Below are 24,120 nucleotides of genomic sequence, written 5' to 3' on the forward strand. Positions count from 1 at the left end.
AAGAATAAAAAAAAATTTTTTAAAACAGCTGGCGGGCCATCTGAATGGCAAGTATTTAACATGGCAGGATGAGGTTTGTGCTCTTCCAACTGTTTACAGACGTCTGTGCACAGAGAAGGATTTTAAAACATTTAAATCAGAATATGATGGAAGCCTTGGGGCTCTTTCATCTAGTTTCCAGGTAAATAAAATCCAATCAAACCCCACAAACAAAAAATTTTTTAGGGTTTGAAACCAAGTTTTAAGAGGATTTAAAGCCTCTTTCTACCCACCAAAATACTAGAGCAGAGGCCCTGTGATACGTTTTTATCCTGATACTTGAGTCACGATTCGATAATTTTGCAATTTTAAGCATTGTGCGATATGGTGAGTATTGATACAATATATTGAGATTTAACTGTTTAACTGCTTTTTGTGTCGACAAAATTAAATTCAATCAAGAATTGTTTTGTCCAGTCAGATAAAATTCTCAGTGTATTCATCTCACTTCAGCCTTTTTTATTCAACCACAATGAAGCCTGATTTCCACCGGGCGCGTTACTGCAGCGTAACGTCAGCGTCGCGTATGACGTTGCAAATAGGTAACACTCTAATCAATGAGAGCATTTCCACCGGGCGCGTAGCGTAACGTTACTGCAGCGTCGCGTCAGAGTCTCTACGCGAGCATTAGGTAGGACTTCTATTTCTCCGCGAGACGCTGCCAAATCGCGTGAATCTCAACAGAGCAGATCACACCAGACAGGAAGTCCGACTCAGAATCAGCGTAAAACACTTCCGCCCCTTTCAAAATAAAACACAATACGCAGTTCATGCAGCCTAAAACTACTTCACATCAACATTATGTTATGACCGGGGCACCAGATCGGCAATCAATCAATCAAAGGGTCTCAGAGGATCGGCGACACGGAAGACAAGAGACTGATTGTTGAAGTGGAACATCATACAATCATTTATGACATATTATATTGTTTTTATAAGGATAGATGGTCAGATCAACATATCTTTCACCTCAGAGAAGCAAAGTAAGTTGGTTTGTGTTTGTTGTTGTTTACTTTATACACACAGTTTATCCATAGACTGTATAAATAGAGTTTAAAGTTTATCACGGGATCTTGCGGTCTCCCGTATGGTCAGGATTATCGCGTGATCTCGTTATCTCGCGTGTATACGGCCGGCTCGCTAAACTGACGTGCTGCTGCTGTAACGCGCCCGGTGTGAATTGACAGACGCAGCAAAAACGCTGTGGAGACGTGCTGCTGCTGTAACGCGTCCGGTGGAAATCCCCAGTGAGAGTCAAACCCACAGACTGACCAACAAAGTATTCAGTCAAACTGAACTGAACTGATATCAAACATGTATGGACGACAACAACTGCAGCATTTTATCAAACTTTCACAAACAGCACTGCTAACTGCTAAAAATGTTTCGGAATCAAACAGAGGAAAAGACAAATTTTATTCTATTTCAACAACTTCCATGATATGATGACATGATATCCTGACGCAAAATTTAATTTTGACTTTTTTTTCTAATAATTCTACCTTTTTTCTGGTAATCTATATCTTTTTTTCTCGTAATTTATTTTTAAAAAATCTGGTAATTTATACTTTTTTCTTTGGATTTTTACTTTTTTTCTGGTAATTCTATTTTTTTTCTGGTAATAACATTTTTTCTGGTAATTTATACTTTTTTCTTTGGATTTTGAGTTTTTTGTCTTGTCTTGGTTAAAAAAAAGCCCAAAACTTTAGCCGAACTTTGCAGTGTTATTTCCATAACTTCCCGACACGATATCCGTACGTACGTAATATGATACCAGGATCTCCAGTATATTCTTAACAGTGAGCCCTCTACGGCCTAAAAAATACTTTAAAAAATGACGTCTGCCAGCTGTCAGAACGCTAAATATTGTTACTTGGTGGCCATGAATCGATATATCACCACACAAAATATCGCGATACGGGGCGTTCCCGGTGGCAAACCTGGTCGAGCGCATACCACAGAGGCCCAGTCCTCGTAAGCGGGCAGCCCGGGTTCGAATCCGGCTCGGAGCCCTTTCCCGCATGTCTTCCCCTCTGTCTCCCCCTTTCACTCTCAATATCTCTCTCTCTCAATAAAGCTACAAAATGCCCAAAAAAATATCTTTAAAATTTTTTTTTTTTAAATATCGCGATACGATGCTGTATCGATTTTTTCACACATTTTCACAGCACAGATTATACTCCAAACCAAACCAAACAACTGAACTGTCCTCCTGCACCTTCAGGTACCGTTCAGCTTTTCTGCTAAATAATTCCATCTAAAGTCTTGTTGCTTTCTCTTTTTAGGGAATTATTTCCAAATTTAGCCAGAGATTTTATTACTTTGTGACGTAGCTACAACCCTAATCACCTTAAGTACAGAATGAGATGTTGTCTTGTCTGATTTAGAATCACAGTGTCATCTGAAGACCCTTCAGAGAACTTAAACATGTTCCTGCTAAAAACTGAAGTGAATCTCTCTCACGTCCTTGACAGAGAGCTGCTGAATGAGTTTATCCTCAGAGAGTTTTGCTGCGAACTGTGAAAAGACTTTAACCCTACGAACGCTGAAACAAAACCCTTTCAACTCCATCACCCACGTCTACCTGAAGGTTCAGGTTTTTTGTTGAGCTTCTAATAAACAAATAAGATGAAAACTGCAGGAGAAGAAAAGAAGACAAACTGTGCAGGCGAAATAAAGAAACAGCAGGGAGCTTTGAAGACATGCTTAACTAAGGGGGAGAGAAAATATTAAATACACATACCAACAACAGAGAGAAACAAATAGAGGGCTTTGATCCTTTAGATTTTATTCACAATGCATCAGTGTGAGGAGGTGACCTGAGTGAGGCTCTGCAGGCTGATGTGGGAGAAATTAGATCTGAAACTGGAGAAATATTTTACATTTCTGAGAGCTGCCCGGCTCATATCAACCTAAAAACGTGTTAACACTCACAGTGTTGAGCTCGACCTCTCCTTGCTTTATGGCGAGGGGTTGTAAAGGTTCAGCGAGTTCAGGGAGTCACTCACTGCCTCAGGCCAAACCAATCAAACACTGAGTTTGCACACAGCAGGCTGAGCTCATCAAGCACGGAGCACGAGTGAGCCGCCTGCAGTCAGACAACACCAAGACACCGAACACTCCGCCATCACAACCACAACCTGCCACACACAAGAGTAACTGCAGAGAGCACATTTGTGTCATTAAAAACCAAAACTTTAAAGCAAGACACTCCAACATTAAGATAATGTCATCCAATCAACAGTCACATCCTACAGGTGGAAATTTATGATCTACTCTACTTAATATGCTTTCTTTCCTGCCAAAATGGCACCAAAACAGCCCAAATTCCCAACACTGCAACCATGTAGTGGTTGGGAAAACTTTGGGAAACTTTACATGGAAAAAATTATTAGACCACCCTTTTTCTTCTCGTCGCAACTAAAACTGCTCTCCATAAGGCTTAGATACCTTAAAGGGTACTGACCGAATTGTGACCAGGTACAGATTCATGTTAAATCCATTTGTGCCTAATTTCGGTTCCTGAGAGCGTTTGGTTGAGAGAGTAATTGTTTTTTTTACAGCACATTAATTGGATGGTCGGGGGGAAGATGCTGAAAATTCTCCACTATGTTTGTTGTCATTTATGGTCACTCCAATGTCTGTCCTGTCCTCTTCCACAATCATGCACAAGCCAGACTACATTGCTTAATCTCCGTTCAAATGTGAACAATAACCAACCCTCCACCTGGTCCAATGGCCCTTCCTGCATGTTGTATATGGGGGGCAACGCACCCTATTACAGCAGTAACTTTCTGTTGATTGCAAAGATCTACGACAAACAGTTCTTGAGTTTGTTCACTGCATGTGACTCTGTTTATGCTTCTTTTTGTTTTGCATGTTTGCATGAACAGAAAATCAGCTTATCTTTGGCTCACTACCAACACTTCCACTAAAACCCTGTGCAAGTATTTGAATCCTTTTGGAAGTGATGCAGATTTCAGTAATAGGCCACTCCCACTGCCACGCCTTATTTCAGCCAATTAGCCAAACACACACAACTTCATAACACATTTTAGCATCAAAACTGTGCAAAAACTGTGGCTGCTAGAGTGTCAGGGAAATGTTTGTGGATGGACGGAGCAGACAACCCACAAAGCATCTATCAGCACTGCAGCTTTGGCTTGTAACAGTGGAAGCTGCAGCCTGCAGCGACACATGCACGCTGCACCGGCTGGCTGGGAGGATCTTAAGGAGCCAGTACAATGTGACATCTAGAGAATAAGAACTAGAGAAAAGAAACAATCCGTCAGAGCAGAACATAGGACAATTATATTGTCCTTTAGTCCCACTTTAACCCTTTACACTGATGTTACACTTCAAATGTGGCCAATAAATCACTTTCCAGGCTCAGATGTTTAACCTGATCATCAGTCAAAGCTCCACCTCAGAAGGTTTTGAACCAAAGCAGACTATGGAGACTATTCTGTATTTTTTGGTTACATAAAAACAAAAATCAAGCTCCATTCAACACTGTGCTGCTCAGCTCTAGTATAATCACCAGCTAAAGGAGCTCAGGTGAATCAGTGAGTCATCTGCAGGGGAGTAAAATATAAACTTCTGATCCTGAGTCTCTATCGGCCCTCACACTGGAGGTTTAGCTTCTACTGTGTTAACTTCTTTTCCATGGAAACCAATGGTAAAAAAAAAAAAGGGTAAACAGAGATATATGATCTGGTGTCACACGTCTGTTTGATGTTTTTGGGATCTTCCAAAACCCATAAACAGTATTTTTTTAACAACACAAAGCCATATGAAGAAGGAGAAATGTGTTTTTCTGTGTGAGAGCAGATGAAAGGTGGTGGAACATGACATCCATACATTCAGAGATAAGTATAGTCGAGTCTGACAGAACGTCTCATTTATCCCTCTGCGATGTGCGTCAGCGTGGACTAATGTCATCACATTAGTCATGACTGTCCCTCCGACAAGAATTCCTGCACATTTAATGGTCCTCGCACGTCCACTGATTCTGCTTGTGACCATCATATACTTCACACCGTCACATGGAGACGTCGACATGTGGATTTAAAATGGATATCACACAAATCACGTAGTTAAAATGCAACAATGCACGGCTGCAGGGCGAGCTCGACGGGCTCATTGTTGGAGGCAGATTGAAGTGCTCTCCGTGCTCGAGCTGAGGCAGGCGAGAGACAGGCAGCATGAATGGTGATCACTTTATGAGAAATACAGATGACTGGTGGAGAAGAATGTACGGAGCGTGTGATGACAAAAGTGACAGAAACTGACAGGAGGAAATAAAAATGTAAAGATCCATCCAAAGAGAGAGAGAGAGAGAGAGAGAGAGTTCAGAGGGCAGAGAGACACAGAGAGAGTGTTGAAAGTAGAGGTGTAAATCCCTAGAGGCCCCACAATATGATTTTATCCCGATACTTCAGTCACGATGCAATATTATTATGATTTTAAGCATTTTGCGATATGGTGAGTATTGATACAATATATTGTGATTTGTTTTTCAAATGTTTTGTCCAATCAGAGAAAATTCTCATTATTTCTCCACAGTGAGAGTCAAACCCACAGACTGACCAACAAAGTATTCAGTCAAACTGAACTGATATCAAACATGTATGGACGACAACAACTGCAGCATTTTATCAAACTTTCACAAACAACAAGCTTCACTGCTAAAATGTTTCAGAACGATAAATATCAAAACTTGGGGGTAATGAATTGATATAATATTGCCACGCAAAATATCACGATACTGTGCTGTATCGATTTTTTCCCACCTCTACTGACTTTCCTGAATGTATTTAGTGATTCTGACATTATTAAAGCACTCAGCATCAAGTGTCAAACATCATTTTATTCAGGAGAACCTTACATTTTACTCTAATTTACTCAAACAGAACCTAAGGAATGATGTTATTTCTTTTAAGAAAATTGTAGTTAGCTGTTTTAGACTTCCTAACCTTTCCTTAGCAAGTTATTCTCACAGTATAATTAATTACAGTATTTTCAGGCGTTTCTCCAATGAAGAACAGGTGCTGCAGGTATCAGCGTGACTCCGCTGCTCCCTCGGCTAACGACTCCTTCTAAAGAATCAGCTCTAACGTTTCCTCGCCTCTCTGCAGACTTTTACACGATTTCTATTGTGCTATATTGTGCAAAACTGTGATGTTCATGTCTCATGTTTTCCGCAAGCAAGAACTCCTTTTCTTGTGTCCAGTATATTCAAATTACCCAAAAAAATAATGTATACATCCAGGCATCTATTCCACCAACAGAGACACAGGGAGTGGGACTAAACCTCCACAATCATTGCCAATAGAAACTGCATTGGTTTTCCTAACAGATCAATGCTGCAGAACCAAGTTAACCCCTGAATCGCCAAACGAGACGAAGTCAAAAGCTGAAAATGAGTGCTTCAACCTCTCTGAGGTCCGGCAGTCTGAGACTCCAGAAATAGAGGGACCCGAGCCATCAGGAGGAGAGGAAGAGGATGAAGGGGAAAGGGGATTAGTCCGGTCTCCTGCAGAGCACATGGCCAGGTCAGAGAAAACTGGAGTTATTTTGGAGCCGAGCAGAGAGGAGCTAAGCAGGCCCTCACACAGGGATTTATCCAGGAGAGGCTCTTCTCGTCCTCCTGTTCTCTGGCAGCAGGCGGAGAGGAGGGAGGGGAACTTAACCCCTCGCAACCCAGACCAGAGCAGAAAACCTTCCTCAAGAAGAGGCTGAAGATGCACACTGCTATGGCACCAAAACAATACAACATCAATTGATTTGCAATCTATTTTCTCAAAACAATAAACATTTTTTTTCCTCAATGTGCAAAGTGATATATTTGAAACTCCACCCCTAAACCAAAAGACTTGTCATTTATAATATTATAAATATTATAAAACTACAGTCACAACAGAAATAAAGCTCCAGACTGTCATACAAAGGTTTGAACGAGCTGATTGTTGCAAGTTTTACTTAAAAAAATGACTTAAAAAACAATTAACTAAAAGCAAACTCAACCTACCACTTTGATCTGGCTTTAAATTCAGATTTATCTATTTAAGTGTTAAGCATGTTTTTGTTTTGTTTCTTTTCTTTTTTTTATTGTTTTATTACATTTTTAGTCTGGCCTTGACTTGAGCTTTATTTCTTTATATTCTTTTTCTTATTTTTTTACATGTTTATCTGGATTTAACTTGAGCTTAATGTATTTATTTATCCGTCTTTTTATTGATGTATTTTAGTCTGTTTCACTTCTTGATATATGTTGCTGCTTTGGGTGTTTCCTCATTGTAAATTGATGAGATTTTCTGATCGTTTGATGTTTTCTCTGATTTTATTGTATTATTTAATGTGTTGTCATTGAGTTGTTGTTGTTTTTTTCAAAAGGCATACATTGCATTGTGTGTGAATGGTGTGCAGGGGCTGTTGTAAAATTATAGTGTCCAAAAATAAGAAACGCTTTAGAATAGCACATTGATCATGGTTATAGTATTGTGCAAATTCATTTTTCTCACATTTTATTGGTGGGAAAGTTCTGCATAAATAAATCCTAACTGGTTGTTTTCTATTATTTTAGTTATATCAGTCAATCAAAGACAAGAGTTTCACTAAAATGACCAAAATCTGACAGAAATCATATCCTGGACACTGACGTAAAAACTAAAAATGTGACTTCTGCAGCATAACTGAAAGGACGCGAAGTGTCAAGGGAAACTGAAAAGGTGTTTTGGTGAAAATTTAACAAGAATTTGACCAAATCTAAACCTGAGCAAACATCAAAACTGCACAGTACCACAGTAAAGACATGCAATGTGCCTTGATTTGACCTTGAAAACAGAGTATTATATCTGTCTCTGGTGCAGGAGGTGGAGCTCTCTGCTTCATCTCAGGAGCTGAACAGCTTCTGGTGCTGGTGTGAAAATTAATTTGGATATTAAAATCAGATTTTCTGCACCTTAAACTGATTCATAACTTTAAAAAAATCCTGTCACCAGAAAGCTAGATTCTTCTTCTGACAGTGATGAAGTATAAACTGAGTTTATTAAAACAACTTTGTTCAGACTGACAGTTTCCTGGGAGACACTGAGATGCCATGGAAACGTGTGCTGTGTCCACAGAGCTCAGAGAGTTGTCCTTCAGCTGGAGGAGCTCGGCTCAAAAGCCTCTCCGACAGAAAGCCCCTGCCCCGGCTGAAGGGCCCTCGTGCAATGCACTGGATTCTTCTCAGCTGCCAGACTCCAGCCCTGACCTCTGACCTGCAGCAAGCCATCACACACCTTCAGCCTTGTGAGAAAAAGACTCTTCAACAGCTTCTCTTGCAGCAGGACGAGTCCAACTGTGCTGCTGCTGCTGCTGCTGCTGCTGCAGCCTCATCAGCTTCTGTTCTGATGCTTTCAGCACAGCTGGGACCCATAAAAACTGCAGCATCAAACCAGCAACAATACAGACAAAGATGCATGTTTAGCAGCAGGGAGTCAGGGCTGTGATCAATGAATAATACCACAAATATCATCTTTACACTGGTTCTACTGTGTAATCACATTAACATGCTGACATATTCCTGTTTTCTGCAACTTTAAGTTAATTATTCGAGTATTCAGGAGGCTCATTTTTTATTCTAGAGATGTTTAGGTCATTATTGGACAAAAATATTCACACATATGCTTCTTTAACATCAACACTACAGCGGGCATCACCTAATGGGGGACCAGGTCCTGGACCCGTGACCACAGATCACTAAACAATGTTCTTCGCGTGCAGCCGATCCAGCTAATACTGCAACACGTCACTCCACTGAACCAATCGTTTAGTTGGTGAGAGACAACACTGTAACAGAGAGGACAGCATGAATCACTGACCTGTGATCAGATCCACTCACAGCTGTACCAACTTCATTAAAAACAAATCAAACTGTTCCAGCTTCACCAGCGAGCACCAACACAAACTGCATTCAAGCCAAGAATCAATCTAAGAAAATCTCTGTTCACACTTTTCTAAAAAAGAGGCACTTTTTATTTATTTTACTCTGAAAATGGTTTTGTTTCCTTTTTTGAGTAGCACTGTCCTAAAGAACAACTAAAGAACTTCTTTGTCAACAAAAACTTAGATTAAGATTTTGTCGACTAATTGATTCGTTGATTTAACGTCAGAGCTGTAGAGTTTGTTTAGCTTCGCCACAAAGAATTGTGCAAAATCACCATTTTAACTCAAGTTTACCAGAGATGTGTTCATACTTTTCTTAGAATCAAGTCATCTTTAAGCTTTACAAAATGAATTAAAAAATGACTCATAGACTGAAGCTGATCTGGTTTTGGTCTTAGTTGACTAAAGGACTAAAAGGTGGCAGGCCCAGCTTCAGCTTCAACTCTGTTTATCGTCTCTGCAGATGATCCAGAACGCGGAGAGACGTCTGGTTTTCAACCCAGGAGAGCACGTGTCACTCCGTCCCTCATCTCTCTGGACTGGCTCCCGGTCACAGCAGCATCAAATTCAAAGCCTTGTCTCTTGCCTACAAAATAGCAACGGGCACAGCCCCTTCTTATCTTTGTTCAGGTCCACAAACCCTCCCATCCACTACGCTCTTCTAGTGAAAGACGCCTGGCTCCTCCACCACTGAAGGCCTCTGTGTCTCAAACCAGACTCTTCTCCTCTGTAGTGCCCCGGTGGTGGAACGAACTTCCAAACTCCATCCGTTCTTGAGTCCTTATCAGTCTTTAAGAAGAGACTGAAGACCAACTCTTTACTGAACACCTTCACTCTTGATCTACACTGATGACAACGACAAGTATCGCACTAACCGCTCAGCGACCTAAAAGCACTTGTGTCCTGATGGACTCAAACTTAACCCACGGCACTTACTCTTGCTATGTTTCTTGACTTCATCCTTGCTTGTGTTGTATTAACTCTCATTTGTGCGTTGCTTTGGATAAAAGTGTCTGCTAAATGACATTGTAGAATTGTGGAAAAATGTACAGATTATTGAAACCTTTAAAATCCCCAAAACCACGAAAGCAAACATACAGTTTGTACACAGCGACGGGATCGTCTCCTTTCAAATTTTAAAAGATTTAATGTTTTTAAACAAGTGATTGTGTCAAGGAAACACCAGATAATGTTGGAAATCGCAGAGTAGTATATTAGAATCCAAGCAAGCATTCCTAAACTTGAACAGATAAACGGCTAAAAATCAACATTTTCCAAACTTTGCATGAACCATGTTGACAATAAATGTCAGAATGCGTGTTGATCATTTTATTTGATGGACGTATGAGCAGGCTGCAGGATGCATTCAGACATCTTGAGCTTCAGACTTTTGCTGGGAAGAGATTTCAGTAACTGATCTCTTTTTTTTTAAATCAAATCCCCCTGCACTGGATGTGAGGAGAGCATGGGCCAGAATCATTCATTGCAAAGTTATAAATCAAATTTTAAACAATTAATGCAATGCAAAAAAAACCAAATCTGTTAAATAATGTGTGTGTTGGTGCGGGGCTGTGCTGCCCTCCACCTCCACGCGCCATAATGCTCCATTCTCATGAGAGGCCACTGTATCCATGCTTGGCACGCGCCACCGATTGTTCCTCGCTGTGTGCGGGTGCTTGGTCATTCCGCATCACCCACCCACTCTCTCTCTCTCACACACACACACAAATACACACACTCACACACACTGGAGAATACGTAAACACACGCACAAGCTCATCACTCACTCATGCACAGACATCCACAAGACGCGCGCGCGCACGCACGCACGCACGGGCAGCACCAGAACAATGTGCGCCTGTCAGGGGGCACGCGGGCCTCCTGCACCGTGCATTACAGCAGGAACACGGCCATGAATGATAATGATAATCATAGTTGTCGCAGGACGGAGCGGCGGCCTGCAGGAGCCGCACAATGACCGACCCGAGTGTGCGGGGCTCGAACGCGCTGCGGGGCGGCGTGCCCGAGCAGAGCAGAGGAGGAGAGAGCGATGACAACAACACAACACAAGTTGGTGCCGCGCTCCAGCCGGAGACTCACACATTACAAAGTGCCTCTAAAGCACAAACCTGCTCTATTGCTCGCTGAGTGACCGGAGCCAGTCAGCGGCGGCGCGGCGTGATGAGCCCGCAGAGAGCAGAGCAGCTCTGCGGCTCAGCAGCCTGCACGGAAACACTACCGGATACTATCAAATAATAAAAACACGCAATAAATTAATAAAATATATATATTTTTAAAAACGCCTTCTTACCTTCACTTCTGCAAGATTACAAACATGAAGCCGCGCTGTCCCACAGTCTGCTGCTGTCTGCTGGAAGTGCTTATTCATTCGCCTCCGGATTTTAATTATTTTTTTATTTATCTTTTCCTTTAGTGTTTATTAGAAACGGACAATATAAGCTGCTGGATGTACGGAGGGAGGGAGTGAGAGCACACAACAGGACCCTCAAGACTCTCTGTGGCGACCGGAGGGGGCGGGGCCACCGCTGCTGACATCACAGAGAGAGAGAGAGAGAGAGAGAGAGAGAGAGAGAGAGAGAGAGAGAGAGAGAGAGAGAGAGAGAGAGAGAGAGTGTACTACACACCCAGATGCCAGTTTATTAGGTACACCTCGTTAAAACCAATGCAGTCAATAAGTCCTGTGTTATATTGTAACATTAATAGACACTAATAACACTAAAAGGGCCACTCTGATTGTAGGCGACAACTTGTATTATAATTTTCAGTGTTATTATTGTTTTATAGGTTCTTATTCTTATTTTTACATCTTTGTGCTTATTCCTTGTGCTAATTAAGCTGCAAAAGTGCCTGAAACCTGCATTCTATCCAACATCCAGCAGGGGGAGACTCCACTGGCTGTTAAAAGAGGTCAGATTGCATAGAAATCTATGAGAAAATGAGTCTATAAAGACTGCCCTGCACACTGAGAGGTCCGTTTATTAGACACACCTTGTTAAAACTGATTCAATTTCTGAATTCAATAAGTCCTGTGCTATATTGTAGCATTAATAGACACTAATAAAACTGATTAAAGTGGTTAAAGTGCCACTTTGATTGTAGGCAACAACTTGCCTTGTCATTTTCAGTGTTATTGTTGTTTAATAGGTTCTTATTCTTATTTTACATCTTTATGTATCTGCTAATTAAGCTGCAACTCAGGGTCTGAGAAGTAAAGAAGCGCCTTAAACCTGAATTTATTTATTTATTTATTTGATCTAACGTCCAGCAGGGGGGGACTCCACTGGCTGAAAGTCTATGAGAAAATATTAGTAGGTTCAATATATTTATAGCCTTTCCACCTTCTAGCTTAGTGTTTTAATATTTATACTAATAAAACTTTAATAATTTAATTTAATAATAAACATAGAGCTCAAAGTCCAAAATTGTGACTTAAGGTGTAAATTTACTATCCAGGTCTTAAAAGTGAAGCATGTTAACTTCCTTAAATCTGCATTATTTCTAATGTCTAGCAGGGGGTGAAACAATAAGTAAGATTGCATAGAAGTCTATGAGAAAATGACCCTACTTCTCACTTGATTTGTGACCTCAGTACATTCTCATAATGAGTTTATGGTCTCAAGTGTTAGTTTCAAGTTTTCCTCATTATTGAGGAAAACTCAATATAACTCAATATAACTCAGCATGACGTTTGTTAAGTAAATTATGGTTCATTTAGAGTGAACCACATGCACTAATGCTTCAGGGCGTGGCTAACATGTGACTGACATCATATCCACACTTTTGTCCACTTCTGGCTCCAAAAAAACAAGATTGTGACGGATAAAACATCCAACAAGGGCAGGCTGGAGGACAGTTCAACACTTTACTAACTGAACATTATAATCTGCATAAATGGAGGACTTATTGTACTGTTTTATTACACTGCACTAGTAGCTACTGCCATATAAATCAGTAATATAATTTAATGATCTTTTATCGGCCCATTTTAGTCTAAGTGATGGTCTTACATTGAAAAAATGTTTTAAAATATGGAAACAAAACATTTTCTAAGCCACCTTTTGGAATTTCTATTCAACATTTTCCTCATGTACTTCAATAATTTCATGTTTTTGAGTTGGAATATCTTAATTTGAGGGCTTTCCAAGCAGATATTATATATATTGATGTATGTGATTGTTGATTTCTGCCAGTGAACCTGTGAATATTTGTCTAATAAACTGGCGACTGTGCTGTGTAATTTATCTAAAACAATAGAAGTTGAAATGGATGGATCCATCTTCTCTCCTCTCTTCTGTTTTCTTTCATCAGAGCAGATTTCATTATAACCCACAACACAAGTCAGTCAAGCTGGATGGTTTCAATTCACAAACTTAATTGTTAATTAAATACCAGCAGTCCTCAATTAGACCCATCAGTTTGGATCATTTCTAATTCTTCTCTTTCAAATTTTCAGTGGCCTTGCAAAGAAAAATCAAACATATTTCATATATGTAACTACTTGAGGAAAAATGAATCAAAAGTTACAGATATTAATGACACAGATACTTCAGATACTGTACAGTATGAACTCTTGAATTTGACAGTTTGCTGTAAAACCATTGAACTATTCTCAGTTCGACTGGACGATTACAAAAAACTGAAAAATGTTTTTTAAAAAAAGTTTTTTTGACCACCAATCGGCACATAAAATGGCAAAATCAGCATCTCATTCCCTACATACTGCTTTTAACAAGACAAGAAGCATTTTTTAAAGGGATAATGCAATAAGTCTATTGTGAGGGAAATCTTGAAAACAAACTACAGGGTGTTTTTGAGTTCTGACAGATGTTGTTGTGTTTCTAAATGTTACATTTGAAGATTGCAAAGAGGATTCATTGGTGCCACAAAAATTTGTGGCACCAATGAAATTTAAATATAAAAAATCACTGACAAGAAACTAAGTCCCAAACACCCAGCTGTGACTTCCAATGAGAAAATAATCATCTTATATATACATTCAATATATTAAAAACACGTCCTGGTGCTGCTTCAATATATTTCTTGGACAAACACAGATGGGATGTTTCATTTCTTTTGCACACTGACCTTTACTCTGGATCTCCTTTATACAAAACACACAGCAGCCACTACCCATACTGCTGAAGCTGTGTGTGTGTGTGTGTGTGTGTGGGGGTGTGTGTGTGTGTGGTTGTGTGTGTGTGTGTGTGTGTGTGTGCGTGTGTGTGTGTGTGTGCGTGTGTGTGTGTGTGTGTGCAGCATGTGCCTACTCATATATATCCATGACAAACCTGCCCTCTATAGGCAGAGGGAGTTACTGCGGGGTGATTACCCATGCATGCCCATGCACCCAGCAGAGAGCTGAGGGAGCTGATAAGGATCCTTATCGCTTCCTGTAACACAGAAAACTCTGAATAGACCGCGCGGCCCGAGAGGAAAAGCTGAAAAATGTCTTAAAGAGCCGTATAACAACCGGGTTCAACTTTCAGGGGAAAGTTTGAGCTGTCATACTGCAGAAAGTGCAAATGAGTGAGTTTATTTGTATTCCTGAAAGTCTATTTGAGTCAGTTAAATAGATTTCCATCTTCTCTAAATAAGCCTTCTTTCAAATATTGTAGTGTAATTTTACATGTTTTAAGATTCATAACAATAAAATGTATTTATATGGAATATATAATACTAAAAACAATCTACTTTCCAGGCCTGAAATGTGAAGCCGATGTGGAAGTGTTTTAAATCTGCAGTCTTTCTAACAGCCAGCAGGGGGCGACTCCATTGAAAGTCTTATTGTATAGAAGTCTATGAAGAAATTATCCTACTTCTCATTTGATTTCTGACCTCAGTAATCATTCTCATAATGAGTTTTTGGTCTCAATCGTTAGTTTAGAGTCTTCTTCAAAACAGCATGATGTTTTATTAAGTAAATTATGGTCCATTTAGAGTCAAATAGATGATAAAACATGGGAGGACTTCAGGCAGGGCTAACGTATAATTGTCAAGTTGCTGTCAAAGAGCAGCGTATGGGTCACTCTCTCTCTCTCTAGACCAGGATCATGGGGGTCATAACACACAATATGTTTTCAGATCATAAAAGTTAACTAACAATTTGGTCAGACACAGATCACACTTATACGCATCACTAAGGACCAACATGGCATGGTAAACATTTCTTTAAAATGGTATATACAGGCAGAATGAAAGGACAAAATTTGCATCCCAATTAATATCACAATTAAGGTGAAATATTCCCCTTTTCCACCAAGGCAGTTAGCTGGTCAGCTGGTGCCTGATTTCAAACCAGTTTTTGGTGTTTGGACTGCCAAGAACTAGCTCTCTGCAGGAAAACTGGTTTGTTTTGTGCCTTGCACCCCAGCCAGTCCACCTGTAGTCCTTGTCTTGCCTTTTGCTCTTCTTAAGTTCTTATTTTCTGCCTTGATACAAGTGATTTTTTGTTTGTAACATTTTCATAGATTTGTTAAGTTTCATAGCCCTAGTTAGCCTCCATTGAAGTGAATTTTGTTTCTAGGATAAATTTTCAAAGATTCTAGCTGAGCCTCCAGTTTTATTTTGTTCATTGTTCGTTTTTCTTCCCTTTGGAGTGTTTTTATTTTTCAGGTCATAGCCTTTTGTTTTCCTCCTTGTGGAGCAATGTTTGTTGATTTATTTTTTCCTGGTTTTAGCTTTTTCTTCCCTCCCTTTTCGGAGTGGTTCTTTGTTTTTTAGTAGTTTTTCTTCCGTTTTGGTTTTTGCCTTTCCCCTTAGTTTTCTAAGACAACTTCCAAAGCCAGTTTGGTTTCACTCTGTCGGAGGCTAAAGAAATCAATAAAGTCTGCCTGAACTGTGATTCCCCTGCGTCTGAGTCCTGTTTGAGTCCAGGTCTGACAAAAAATGTGTATCATTCATTTGATTTGATTTATTTAACTGCAGTGTGGCTCACAACAAAGTCTTACATTATCATCTAACATCAAATGAACGTAATCTCTGTCCACATCGATCAAGACGAGCAGCACAGATGTCTTTAGATGCCAGCGTAGGCTCACAAAGCCAGGAGCAACATCTGTAGAGCCAAGATGTAGTCCAACATTGTTATTATACTTGTGGAGAGAGCAGAGACGTACACAGTGACGTAATGACGTGGCTCTCTAGACTGTGGAAAAGCAAACAGGTAGGTCAGGAGAAGGTTTGTAAGTTGATCCAACTGAGAACCAGAACCAAAACCAGAACTAGGTTTGCATTGGTGAAAAAGAGGAAATACAGATGCACTTGCAGACCAAGCTCACAATAGCTGGTAACTTAGCATATTCCTCCACAGCTCCAGGATGGAGACAGCAAAAAAAAAAGCCAAACTTAAGGCTTCAAAACTTGTTCGTTGCTGTTTTGTCTATTAGCAGTCTTTTTAAGTCTCTTTGTAGTTTTATGTCTCTTAGTAAAAGTATCTTAATAGTTGTTATGTGTCTCTGTATATTATTATTTTTTATTTTTTTGGTTGTTTTGTGTCTATTTTGGCTGTTTTGTATCACTTTATAGTTGTTTTGTGTCTATTTTTTGTATTTTTTGTTGCTTTATATCTCTTTGTAGTTGTGTGTCTCTTAGTTATCATCTCTTCATAGCTGTTTTGTGCCTCTTTGTAGTCTTTTTGTTGTTTTGTGTCTTTTTTTTGTCATTTTATGTCCTTTTTGTGTCTCTTCATAGTACTTTGGGTTATTGGGGGTTGTTTTATGTCTATTTTGGCTGTTTTGTATCTCTTTGTAGTTGTTTTGTGTGTTTAAGGCTTCAAAACTGTAATCAACAAAGCGATGGGTGGCATCAGGTTGATAACATCCACTTCTTTAACAGCCTCTCAGTTTAACTCCTATATAAAAGCAATTTTAGCGAAAGATTTGAGTCCTGTTTCCTCAGAGGGACGTGGAGAAAAGCTGAGAGCGACTCGAGCCTCTCTGTGCTTCACATATGCTGTGCCATGCACTTAGACAGCATCAGGGGGATTTTTCTTTCAGGGCTGTTTCCATGGAGTCTCTACTTTCCTGGACAGTATTCACAGGAGAGAGCGGGGCAGATGGTGAGAGGATGAGATGTGATAAAGGTCATGCCCCTGGTGCAAACCAACACTGAGGGCTTCCAGAGCCAGCGCCACTTTATGTGTGAGCTCTGAGTCGACTAAAAGCTCCACAGCAGATGTGTTCAGTGTTTCCAGAATAACGTGATCGCACCTTATCAGTATTGTCAGAGGATTATCAGCAGGGAGGGAGACTAACGAGATCATTTAGCAGGGTATTGTTCAGGATCTAAAAGTTTAATTTGCTCTAAAATCAGCTACTTTCAGGAACTTCTGACCAGTGGCCATAAGGTATTTTAAGTGACGTGAGAAATTTACACACATTTAACATAATCATTTTCCAATTACCATTATTACCTCCGCCAAGAAAGATTAAAAACTCGACCCTACATGTCCACTATTTCCTGTTTTGCCACTACAATATTGTACGTATGTTCTGCAAAAAAGTTTTTTCCATACATAATTCCTTGAAAACTGCCCTGAATATATCAACATTTTCCTCTTTCCAGTACATCACAAGTCTCTTTATGGTTATTTTGTATCATCTATATCTCAGTCTTTTAAGTCTCTTTTGTTGTTGTTTTGTATCTCTTTGTAGTTGTGTGTCTCTTAGTAATTGTCTCTTCATAGCTGTGTTGTGCCTCTTTGTATTTTTTTAAATGTCTTTCCGTGTCTGTAATTTGTTTCTGTCTATTTTTGGCTGTTTTGTATCTCTTTATAGTTATTTTATGTCTCTTTTTAGTATTTTTTGTTGTTTTGTATCTCTTTGTAGTTGTGTGTCTCTTAGTTATCATCTTTTCATAGCTGTTTTGTGTCTCTTTGTGGTCTTTTTTGTTTCTTTTCTTAGTTGTTTTGTGTCTCTTTTAAGTCATTTTATGTTTTTTGTGCCTCTTTGTTGTTTTGCATCTCTTTTGTGTCTCTGAATGGTCTTTTCATGGTCATTCATTGGTCATTCTGCACCTCTTCTTGGTCAATACTTGTGTCTTTGAAAGACAAGGTTCAAGGGTTCTTTATTAGTCCCTGAAGGTAAATTTGTTTTGCAGACATGCAGAAATGCAGCAATCCAAACCATACATTGTCTGTAAGCATCAGAACAATCACTCCCCAGCAGCATCAAAACAACACGACAAACAGCAGACTCAAAGGGAAAGTAGAGCCAGAAGAAATAGCTAAAAGAGGCCAAAGTGCCTAAAATCTAGCAGATGATTCTCATCATCTGATGGAATGTTTGTTAAATTGTGTTATTACTGCAGGTACGAAACTATTTCTGTAGAAACAAACACTCTGTTTGGTTAGAAAAGATGATTAAAAGCTGAAACACTCAGTTAAAGGCTGTGCGTTAGCTGCCCACATGTGTTCATGTGTTTCTATGGAAACTACCTGCCAGGTGGAGCTGTTAGTGTGTGAGGCCTCGAGGTCGTTTCAGCGGTAACCTTTTCTCTCTAACGCCCCCGACATCCTGACACCTCGGAAAAGTCTGAATTATTACACAAATGTTTAATAAAGTTTAGATAAACAGAGAGTCTGCAGATCAGACTGAATCCTGTTCTGTTTCACTTGATTTTTACCTGATAAAAGTCTGAGTTGTGGGACCTTGTAGAGGTTTGAACAAGAAAAACACCATTCAGTCTCTTGCATTCTGTTAGCCTGCAAACAAAAGCTTTTGGTCACTTCTTCCCCCGAAGAGCCTTTTCTCTCAAAATATATGATTTCTTTTTTCTTTCTGCTGCAGCACTCTTTTAGTAATTATAATAGACCAACCCCCAACCTATCTCCCCTCTACACACACACACACACACACACACGCACACACACACACACACACACACACACACACACACCCCTCCTCCAAAAAAATAATGAAATGTCTTTCCTCCGGAGGTAGCTGAAATAATGGGCAGAGAGCGGGAGAGGGGGAGACCATAAACGATAATGAACCACCTCATTCTCCTTTTTTAATTCCTTCTCTGATTCCTCCCCCCTCCCCTCCCCTTCCTCCTCCCCCTCGCATCCCGCTTCACCTACAAATTTTCTCATTTTTATTTTCACCCTGGCCGAGCACACCACCACCACCTCCACCTCCTCCTCTTCCTCCTCTCCATCTTCCTCCTTCCCTCAGTAGCCAGACAGAGCCACCGCCCTGCAATCGCTCTCTCTTTCCCTCCCCCCCCCCTCTCGTCTCCTCTCACTCCTCACCCGTTTCTACATTGTCTGCAGCACACTCCCCTACCACCCCCCACCCCTGCCAGGAAGCATCCTGGGTAATTTCCTCCTCTTATTGAATTGGGACGGGGGGTGGATGGAGGGAAAGATAAAGGGATGGGCAGATGAACGGAGGCTTGGGATGTGCGCTAATGGAGCCGGTGGAGGATTCACACATCACAAATATGCAGCACATCCTCCTCTCCTCTCCTCTTCTTCTTCTGTGCTTCCTCTGGCTCATGTTCTCTCTTCAGTGAAAGTACAGATGCCTTTCTCTCTTTTCTCTCCCTCCTCTCCTCATTCACTCACTCGCTCTCATAACAACAAGCAGACAAAAGACTCAGACCTTCTTTTCACACAATGCCGTGCTATTGAACTATCCTGCTCTCTGTCTGCCTCACACACACACACTGAACCTAATGCTCCCTCATGTCCTATGTTATTTCTATAGGTGAGTGAGTCATTGTTCCTCTATTCCTGTCTGTACTTTTGCTCCTCTGGGCCGAACACTGTAATCTTTCTGCAGCGGTCTCATCTTCTTCATCTCACACACACACACACACACACACACACACACACACACACACACACACTCTATACTGTTTGCTGAAACTTCACGTTATAGGACTGACGACACAGTCTGGTCTGACAAACACACATCACTTCTGAGTGGAGATGCTTTTTCCTCTACATCACAACTAGGGCTGTGCCATATCGTATCATTCAAGATAATAACGGTTCATTTTTTATATGATAAAAAAAATGCATATCATGATAATGCCAACATTCCGATTTGATGTAGTGACGTTAAATAAAATTATAAAAATGTTTAATCACGTTTTTTTTACATTAAATCTTGATGTGAAATGTAACTAAAAGCTGGCAGCAAAATGTAGTGAATATTTGCCTTTAAAATGTTGTGTGGTAGAACTATAAAGTTACATAAATGGTTAAGTAGATGTACCTCAAAATTGTACTTAAGTTCAATACTTTGAATAACAGTCCACCACTGACATTTACAGTATTATTTTTTTTATTATTTTCTAATACTTCCATTCTGCAGAGTCAAGAGTACTTTTTTTGTATTTGGCAACTTTTGAGAATTGCACACAACAATTTAAATTTATGATGTAATTTTCTTTTGTTGTGCAATTTCTATTTATTGGTTCTCGAACATAATTTCTAAAATAATCACATTTTATATATATATTTCAGTATTTTATCATATCGTCAAGAATATTGTTATTAGAAAAAATACCCTAAAATATCGTGATATTGTTTTCGGGGCATATTGCCCACCCCTAATCACAACACACACAGACCTTGTGGTGTGGGTTTTATTTTTTTATTTTGCTTCTTTTTTGCCCTTTGCAGACTGTGTTTCTGCAAAAGTCTGGCTAGAGTGCTGTGTGAGGAGACTGTAGTGTACAGAGTAGTGCGTGTACAATAAGCAGTGAGAAAAAGTAACCAAAACGAAGCCTAAAATTATGATATTTCTGTCAGAATCACCTTTCACACACTATTCCACACATCTCATTTAAAACATGTCCAAAAAGAAAGTGTTTGGAATCACCACATCCAGTCATCATGTCAGTGTGAACCAATTAGAACGGCTCTGACATCGTGTCACCAAACACACCACTACAACTGTTAGAAAATAACACACAGTCACTGAGGGGGCTGCAGGTGTGACAACGTGTGTTGTGTGTGTGCGTCTGTGTGTGTGTGTGTGTGTGTGTGCGTGTGTGTGCATGAGTGTGTGTTAGACAGACAGACAGACAGACAGACAGACAGACAGACAGGCAGATATATTGGCATTCCAGTGTAAATTGGCACTTCAGTGTCTCTCTCTCTCCTCAGCTAATTAACTCGACGCTCAGGGCCCCGGCTTAATTGGAACGAGCTCAACCCTCTGTTCGCCCACCCGTTATCTACACACACACACACACACACACACACACACACACACACACAGGGAATATGACTGACAGCAAGTGTGTGGTACTGATAGTCACAGTGGTACAGGGTGGAATGGTGGTAACGGGAATATACCAATCACCGAACACACACACACACACACACACAAACATTCATTCAGAATTTTTTATTCCAGTTCTTCCCAGTTATCTCTTCTGTTTACATATAATTTAGTTAGTGCTGCAAAATTGGCAACTATTTTGATAATTGATCAATCGGTCTAAGTATCTGTGATTCGAGCTTCTAAAACATTTTTGTTCTGGTTTATTTACTATGACAGTAAAATAGAGAGTATTAGGACATTTGAGGATTTGGCTTTGAGTGATATTTTTCGCCATTTAATGACTTTTTATAGATCAAACAATGAACCGATTACTGTAGAAGATGATCGACAGATTAATGGACAATGACAGTAATTGCTACTTGCAGCACTGACTGTTTATATTTAGCTAATTAAGTCATTGTTTAGGTTATTAATCAAACAACATTCAAAGCACATTGAATATTTTGGGGTCTTGGGCTCTAAGATTTTCACATTTATGGAATTTTATAGGCTAAATGTTTAATTTATTCATCTATAAAACAACTGAAAATAAACTGATAATAAATGGTGAGTGTCTGACTCAGAAACCTTTATTTTGTACCCATCAGGAACCTTTTTGATTAAAAGAAATGAAAAAAATGTTGAATTCTATGTAAAAATACAGATAATACATGTAATTTAGTTAGAGCTGCAAACATGAATCGAAATGAATTGGCAACTATTTTGATAATCGATCAATCGGTCTGAGTATCTCTGATTCCAGCTTCTAAAACATTTTTGTTCTGGTTTATTTACAATGAGAGCATTAGGACATTTGAGTGTTTGGCTTTGAGTGATATTTTTCACCATTTTATGAGATTTTTTAAGATCAAACTACGGACCGATTACTGTAGAAGATTTATGGACAATGACAATGACAGATTAATGGACAATGACAGCAATCGTTACTTGCAGCACTGACTGTATATTTTGCTAATTAAGTCATTGTTTAGGTCATTTATCAAACAACGATCTTTGTACTAGAGGTGTGAATCAGTGTATCGACCGCACGATAAGACTTTATCCTGATACTTGAGTCACAATACAATATTATTGCAATTTTAACTGCATTTTGTGTCAACAAAATTAAATTCAATCAAGAATTGTTTTGTCCAATCAGAGAAAATTCTCAGTGTATTCATCTCACTTGAGAGTCAAACCCACAGACTGATCAACAAAGTATTCAGTCGAACTGAACTGAACTGATATTAAACATGTATGGATGACAACAACTGCAGCATTTTATCAAACTTTCACCATGAAACGTAAAAAAAGTCAAACTTTGCAGTGTTATTTCGACAACTTCCTGACACGATATTGTGCCTATAGATTCCTTACATCTTGTAGTTTCATATGGTACCAGGATCTCCAGTATATTCCAAATAGTGAGCCTGCTACGACCTCCAAAAAAAAAAAAACTGATAAAAAAGTGATACTATGCTTCATCGATTTTTTTCTCCACCTCTACATTGCACATTTGGGCTCTGAGATTTTCACATTTCTGGAATTTTACTGGCTAAATACTCCATTTTATCATCCACTAAAACAAATGGAAATAAACTGATAATGAACAGGTGCTAAGTGACTTAGAAACCTTTATTCTGTATCCATCAGAAACCTTTTTGATTATGAGAAATGAAAAAAATGTTTTTCCTCCAGATCTCCCTCCTTTTCTAAAGATTTGTTCCCATTATTTGTTCACATCTTTGCAAACCAGCATGAAAGAGATAAATATATATCCAGAGCAGAGAATAATGCACAAACAACAGGCTTAATAAGGAGAAATGGTTTTGGTCCATTGACCTCTGCAACTGTCAGACTCAAACACTCACATTTTTTCTCATTACAGTGTTTTAATTGCAAGACGGTGTGTGGGAGTTTTCCTTCCAGCGAGGCATTAGTGGGCCTCCTCCTACTCAACACTCCTGTACAGAGAACCTGCTGCTCTGTCAACATTTACTGTACCGTCCACACACACACACACACACACACACACACACACACACACACACACACACACACACACACACACACACACACCGTCTGACAGCGTAGACAGAAACAGCACCACATCAGATTGGCTCGTTAGTTAACGTACCTTGTTGTTGCCCATACACTGCAGCTTCATGTGCTTCATGTAGGTGGTGGTCAGAGGCATGTTGTAGTCAATCACCTCCAACACCAGAGAGCTCGGTCTGTCGTTCTCTGGAGGAGGAGAGGAGAGGAGAGGAGAGGAGAGGAGAGGAAACAAAAGAAGAGGAAACAAAAGGAGAGAAAAAAAGAGGAGAGGAAACAAGAGGAAACAGGAGAGGAAACGAGAGGAAACAAGAGGAGAGGAAACAAAAAAGGGAGGAGAGGAAACAAAAAGGGAGGAGAGGAAACAAAAAAGGAGGAGAGGAAACAAGAGGAGAGGAAACAAAAAAGGAGGAGAGGACAGGAAACAAAAGGAGAGGAAATGAGAGGAGAGGAAACAAAAAGGGAGAAGAGGAAACAAGAGGGGAGGAAACAAGAGGAGAGGAGAGGACACAAAGATTAGAAGAACCATTGAGAAATGAGAAGAGGAGTTGAGGGGCAAGGCGGAAAGGAGGAAAGGAAATAGGGAAACCTCAGAGGAGATGAGAAAACAAGAGGAGGATAGGAGGAGATGAGGAGGAAGACAGGAGAAAAACACAGTAAAACCATGAGGAGGAAAGGGGTTAGGAAAGGAAAGGAGAGGCATGTAGGAAACAAGGAAAGGAAAAGAGGAAACCAGAGAAGAAGTAGATGGGAGGAGAGAAGAGGAGAAAGTATTAGCAGATGACACGGTGTGTTTCTT

General features: G+C 39.9%; 1 protein-coding gene across 1 annotated transcript in view; it reads right to left on the reverse strand.

Annotated features, from left to right (window-relative positions):
* LOC131971234 (nucleolar protein 4-like) overlaps positions 1 to 24,120 on the reverse strand; it is a 119,605-nt gene that overhangs the window by 32,403 nt on the left and 63,082 nt on the right. Inside the window, exon 4 of the mRNA XM_059332561.1 lies at positions 23,404 to 23,510. Coding sequence (XP_059188544.1) covers positions 23,404 to 23,510 — 107 coding nt within the window. The remainder of the gene's footprint in view (positions 1 to 23,403; positions 23,511 to 24,120) is intronic.

This window comes from Centropristis striata, chromosome 5 (genome assembly GCF_030273125.1).
Source record: "Centropristis striata isolate RG_2023a ecotype Rhode Island chromosome 5, C.striata_1.0, whole genome shotgun sequence".
NCBI lineage: Eukaryota > Metazoa > Chordata > Actinopteri > Perciformes > Serranidae > Centropristis > Centropristis striata.